Source organism: Elgaria multicarinata, chromosome 5 (genome assembly GCF_023053635.1).
Source record: "Elgaria multicarinata webbii isolate HBS135686 ecotype San Diego chromosome 5, rElgMul1.1.pri, whole genome shotgun sequence".
NCBI lineage: Eukaryota > Metazoa > Chordata > Lepidosauria > Squamata > Anguidae > Elgaria > Elgaria multicarinata.
This window is the reverse complement of record NC_086175.1, coordinates 57,861,986-57,867,985: the sequence shown is the minus strand read 5'-3', so window position 1 is coordinate 57,867,985 and position 6,000 is coordinate 57,861,986. Positions and strand designations below refer to the sequence as shown.

Sequence of the window (6,000 nt, the reverse complement as noted above, 5' to 3'; positions counted from 1 at the left end):
CTCCGACCAAAAGCAAGGCGATGAGATCCTGACAGCCACATAAATAACAACAACAAAAGCTCGTAAAAAGAAGAAGTAATAAACCAAGGAGAGCGCTCTTTTAACTCGAGTCTATGACACGTGTAGCAACATCCCTGTCTTTCTCCCTCCCTGAACTGAAGAAATTATTTGTGACGGAAGCTTCTTGTTCCACGGTTCTTGCAGGACCTGCCTGAAACACGAAACGCTCAGAAAAGAGGAGGGGTGTTGCCTGCCTCCTGCCGGCCCCGTAAACAATCTAATAAAGTGGAAGAAACGTTTTCTCAGGCCCCTACGGCGCGTGCCTGAATGCAACCTCACCTAGGAAGCCATCCGCCGAAGGAGCAGCTTCCCCCAAGCGAGGGCCGAGGAGGCTCTGTTCGTTCTCGCTACTACCCGGGTCTCCCATGCCGGGAGTAACAGCCTTTTCTGCCAGGAGGGGCAAGAGCGGTTGTGCAGCCAAAGGGGTTTTCTTGTTGCGGGAAGGCAGAGCGTTCCCTTCCTTCTGAACAGCCCGGAGGCGTAAATCATCGCCCACCCAGCACTGCCACCCTGGAGAATGGGAGCCGGCGGAGCTCCTTGGCAGGTAGGAGCATCTTTCCTCCTCCTCTCTGCTTGTGGCGCATTTGCGTTATATGGGGGTAATTGGAAAGCGCGGGGGGGGGTTCCTGATGGAGGGTCTTACTTTGGTGGAGGGTTAGATTGGATGACCTTGGGGTTCATTTCAGGCCTTTGAAATGATATCTGATGCTTTTAACATCTCGGAAATGCAGCTTTTGTTTTCATTGACGGAGGAGAGCATGCTAAAGAAGCGTGTTCTGTCTACAAAAATATTCCATTTAAAAATCGTATCTATCAATGTTCAGATGTAAGCAACGAGGACACCCCATCGAAATAATCTACAATAAATGCATAATAAAAATGAAATCTTCTATATTGAAATACTAATTTGAATATCAAGCAATACATGTGATTTCCAAAGTGTTTGTTTTGCTTTGTTTTTTGTTGACTTATCCAAATTAAATTTTTGCATCTTTCAAGAGCACATTAAGGGTGCAATCCTAGGCATGTTTAGACAGAGAAAACTCCTACAATTCCCAGCATCCCCTAGCCAGCCAGCCAGCCTGTTCTGCCACTTCCCCCAAATTATTGGCTGTTATCACCAACTTAGACTAAAACTGCAAAGGAGTTTTGTGGTACCTTAAAGCCTTCAAAGGAAGGGAAGGCAACCTATTTTGGACTACTACCCCCATAATCCCTGACCATTAGCCTTGTTGCCTGGGGTTTATGGGACTTGCAGTCAGGTCCAGTCTTAATATTAGGCAGAGGGAAGTACTTGCCTCAGTTGATAGTGGTGAGGTATTGATGGATAAAGTTGTGTAAACTATTCAGCCTGTTCCTATGTTCCCAAATTAGCTTATTTCCCTCAGGTGCGATGAAGGATGCTGTCCCATTGCTTGTGTAAAATAAGATTCAGTTGCCAGTCCATTCAAATGGGAAGAATGCCATCTTGTCGTTTGCCTCAGGTGGCAAAATATTTTGGGGCATTTCTGTTATAGCACCAAACATCTGGAGGGCACCAGATTGCCTATCCCTGCTTTGAAGTGCTACAAGGCTCTGTTGTTTTAGCTGCAACAAACCATCATGGCTACTGCTCTAGAAGTCATTAGAATTTCCATTTCATTTATGAGGATACATTGAAAAAAATGGATAAATGCAAATGTACAGGTAATAGCTCTCTCCAAGACACCTTATATTGGTGAAGTAGACAACATTTTAGCATGCCAGGCAGTTGCCTTGTTTAGGTTGCTCCTGAAGTCACATTTTTGAGGTGGTAGTTTTAGATCCATTTCTTTGGGCTGAGGGATGGAGAAAAGGAAGGTTGGTTTGAGATTTCTGTAGTTTATTTGTATTGGAAGCCATTAATTTGGAAGGATTTAGCAATATTCCTGCCAATATTCCCTTTATTTGGTTTGGCAAGTTTGTTCCCTTTCTTCAGTCTTTTTATGTATCTAGGGGTTTTATCAGGACAGTGTTGTTACTCAGGCAGAAATATTCCTGGTTTTGTTATTAATATACACAGATAGGAGTCTAACATGGAAATGAGAATCTACTGGTAGCTCTAGGCAAAGGAAGGGTATTGGAATGAGATTCCAAGTATGGAATCTCTGTAGTATGTACCACAAATACTATGGAATATACACAGATTTACTGTGTATATTCCCATACTACTGCTATTCTTTTTGTTGTTCAAATCATGGTTGTTTCAAGAATTATGGTAATTAGAAAGGCAGATGATACATTAGACAGTATTTGATCTGAATTCTGGAAAACAGAATTTAAGACTTGGATTCAAATCTCTGTCCATCCATGAAGGGACCTTGGGCCTCTCCATCTCACAAGATGATCGTGAAAATAGGAAATGTCTACGTAAATTGCCCTGAAAGCAAGGGTGAGATACAGATAGTACTTATAATTTTGAATTGTTTGTGTATCTATACACATGTACACCATTTTCAAACTCAGTGTAAAGACATGATCAATCAATTGGTTATGGTTTTTGTCTGTATGGTTAGAATATAGAACAGCTAATAGTGAGCTTACCTCTATTTAGGTGTGCATAGGATTGCAGCTTCAAGATGTCATTTTGACTGCAGAGTGTATGTAGGCAAAAGGGTAAACTCCTCTGTAATGCCTGTTTTGTTGACAGCTCCTCTGTTTGTTTTGGAACAAAGATGCTTGCTGCTAGCAAGAGTTACAGTTCAGACTGCTGATGGATGAATGAGCTGCAAATACTAAAGGCTGAGAGAGATCGAGAGATCGAGAGAGAGATCGAAGGGCTACTCCAGCCATCCACGCTTTTCTCCTTGAAGAATTTTGGACATCGTGGAGATGAGGAGCCGGAGCAACTCTGGAGTCCGTTTAGATGGCTACTCTCGGCTTGTTCAACAGACCATTTTGAATCACCAGGTCAGTGCAAGTCCTGCAGGTGAATGGGGCATTTCCTTCATAACAGCTGTCTCATGTATTTACATTTATTTTCAGGCGTAATTTAAATCATTATATTTATTTTCACTTATCATGTATACTGATGCCTCTGCCCTAGTCTGTGAATACTTTAAATTAATTAGATTCATTGAATATTTTGGTTACAGAAGTCCAGTTCTTTGATTTCCATGTGGGTAGGTATTACATGTTACAAAGAAATATTATTACTGAGGCTGTTTCCAAGAATTAACGTTTATGTGGGGTAAGGACTGTAACTTCCTAGGCAAAAGATAGTATCATCCAGCATCTTCCTTGATTCCTGAGTACTGCTCAAAGTTCTTTGAGGAAACTGAGCAGGCTTTAAATAGTTCAAAGTGACTGGCAGATTCCACAAAGCAGCTGGACATATTGTCCCCTTTATAAGGTAACTTAGTACTTGTGTGTGTGGGCATTCCCATGTTCAGGCCCCCATGATCTTTGCCTCTAGTCATGTAGGCATCTGCTGCTGCTCTTGATTTCTTCTTACCAGCTCAGCTTGTGTCCTTCATGCTCCTCTCTATCACGTTTTTGCTGAGCTGTGCAGCTGATAATCAAATATGTGAAGTGCTTTTAATCCTGACAGTTGCTTTGAGGGATCTCCCCCTCCCTCTGCCCAAGATTCCCAGACTGCTTTGTCACTCTCATCTATCTACTTCACACTTTGCCTTTTCATCACCTTGGAAGTCTGATACTTTGCTTCAAGTGAGCATAAATGTGACTCTTACCACCTATAGTAGGGAACTTGGGTGGGTGTTTTGCTACATTGGTCTTACTTTTCACCATATTTAGAGAGTGCCTATGCTTATTTGGTCAAAATGGCATTATTCACTCACAAGATGGAGGTAACGGCAGACTTGTGGTAATCCCAATGTTGACAGGAAGAAAAACCCTAAGGGGAGGGAGGGGAACCCAAGACAGCTCAATGAGAAATGAGCTTTCTCAGAGGCCACCGAATGCTGAGTGACTCTTGGGGCAGAAAAACGGAAAACCAAACCAGAGGGGAAATGGAATGGTGTGACTTTAATCTTGAATAGTAGTACTTCCCATTGTTGCCGGTCCCACTTGTGTTAGAGTAACTGGCAAGCATTTACTTCCTGTTCATAATACTTAGATCCATTTATTTGGGCTGAAAGATGAAAAAAAGGTTGTTTGTTTTGAGATTTCTGTAGTTTAAGATGATTTGTGTTGGAAGCCATTTGGAAGGATTTAGCAACTTTCCTGCCAATAAACATGGTGTAGTGGCTAAAGTGTTGGACTGGGAGATGGGAGATTCGGATTCTAGTCCCCACTGAGCCATGGAAACCCACTGGGTGACTTTGGGCCACTCACAGATTCTCAGCCCAACCTACCTCACAGGATTGTTGCTGTGAGGATAAAATGGAGAGGAGGAGGATTATGTATGCCGCCTTGAGTTCCTTGGAGGAAAAAAAAGGGCGGGATATAAATGCAAGAATAAATAAAATAAATTCTGTTATTGCTGCTTTCACATCACAATGTTCCTATATCAGTTCCCCAGATACTAAGCATATTGTCTTGAGTGAGAAACACGCCAATCTATGCACCACACATATGTATGTGCAACAGATATTTGTACATTCATCACCTGTGATGATTTATCCATGATGTGTACATTCCCCACCCCACCCCCATGGAACTGAGAACACATATGGTTGAAGTGACCCTTAGTCAGTAAAGCTAGTATAAACTTAAAGTCATTCTATTTATTTTGATAGCTGCCTGCTGGTATTTATTACAGTGTGTTTAAATAAATCCAGAATATTGCAAAACAGGTAGGTGAAAAAGAGCTATATCCAGGATAGGCCTCCTGAATAAGCAGAGTGCTCTAATTCTGTCAACTTATTGAGCTGAAGTCCTCCTACTGTAAAAATTCCAGTGTCTTTTGAAATATCATTCAGTTAAAATAGTCTAATCTTACTGAGATGAGAGCAGGTGATTTTTCCCCCATGAGTCACTTTCCAAATATACTTTTTATTAAGCAGTATAAGCTGGAGTAGGACAGTATAAAGGGCATAATTTTCCAAGCACTCAGATGTAAGACCCTAAAGGTCAGTGGCAACTTTGCTACAAACTATGCCAGGAGCAGACTTTACAGAGGACAACCAGTAATTAGTAACCCCCATCATAATGGCCTGCAATAGCGAGACCATACAATATGAAACAGTAACTTTTGGAAACCTCAGAAGATGTACAGTCATTTTTAGCTTTATACTGCAAATCCAAAAACATATTTATTCGTGTTTTTATTAGCTTGGTAGAGAACCTTGTAATATAAAATTGGGAGGCAGTGCTAGATTCCACAGTTTACATATCGAATATCCAGTGTAATGAATGTGCATTTATGGAATAGTTTTGAAGTCATTAATACTATGTGAAGATGAGATATGGTGTTGTGTTCCTTTACACTCTCTCCCTCCTTTTGCGATTATATCACATAGTAAATATTTTGTTGAATCATGTTGTCTGAATGCAGTGCTTTTTCCACAGGGTGGCTTGTTAACTATGCAGTGTGGCTTGTTAACCACCCTGAATAAACCAACAACAAACCATGGGTTCTCATGGTAGCTTGTTCTAGAAAAATAAGCCATACTGCAGGGTTAACAAGCCAGCTTGTGGAAAACATGCTGCGTTCAGACAACACAACAACCCCATGGTACAGCAACCCACGGTTCAACAACAACCCACTCTCAACCACTGAGTGTAGGTTAGTGTGTTGTATGAAGGCTGGGTGGATGGGGAGGGGGCAGTTTGGAAAAAAGCTCTATTGAGCCCTTCCAGGATTCAGGGTGGTGGAGCACTGTACCTGCAATGTAAATAGATCATGCCGTTTATGTCAGTAGTCACATTCTATGTTCATTTGTTTGTGTTTTATGTGAAAAAAGCCATACATTCTTTACTTCATTGCTGAGATAGCTCTAGCATCTCTTCATAGCTAGA

General features: G+C 41.6%; 1 protein-coding gene across 3 annotated transcripts in view; it reads left to right on the top strand.

Moving 5' to 3' along the window:
- The first annotated feature begins 273 nt into the window (after window positions 1-273).
- Window positions 274-6,000, top strand: part of PHKA2 (phosphorylase kinase regulatory subunit alpha 2) — a 62,110-nt gene continuing 56,383 nt past the window's right edge. For 2 of the 3 annotated variants that reach the window (XM_063126432.1, XM_063126430.1), the window contains exons 1-2: window positions 274-604; window positions 2,729-2,988. In XM_063126432.1, coding sequence (XP_062982502.1) covers window positions 2,911-2,988 — 78 coding nt within the window. In that variant the 5' untranslated portion in view covers window positions 274-604; window positions 2,729-2,910. The remainder of the gene's footprint in view (window positions 605-2,728; window positions 2,989-6,000) is intronic. The other variant, XM_063126431.1, reaches the window with a different exon arrangement.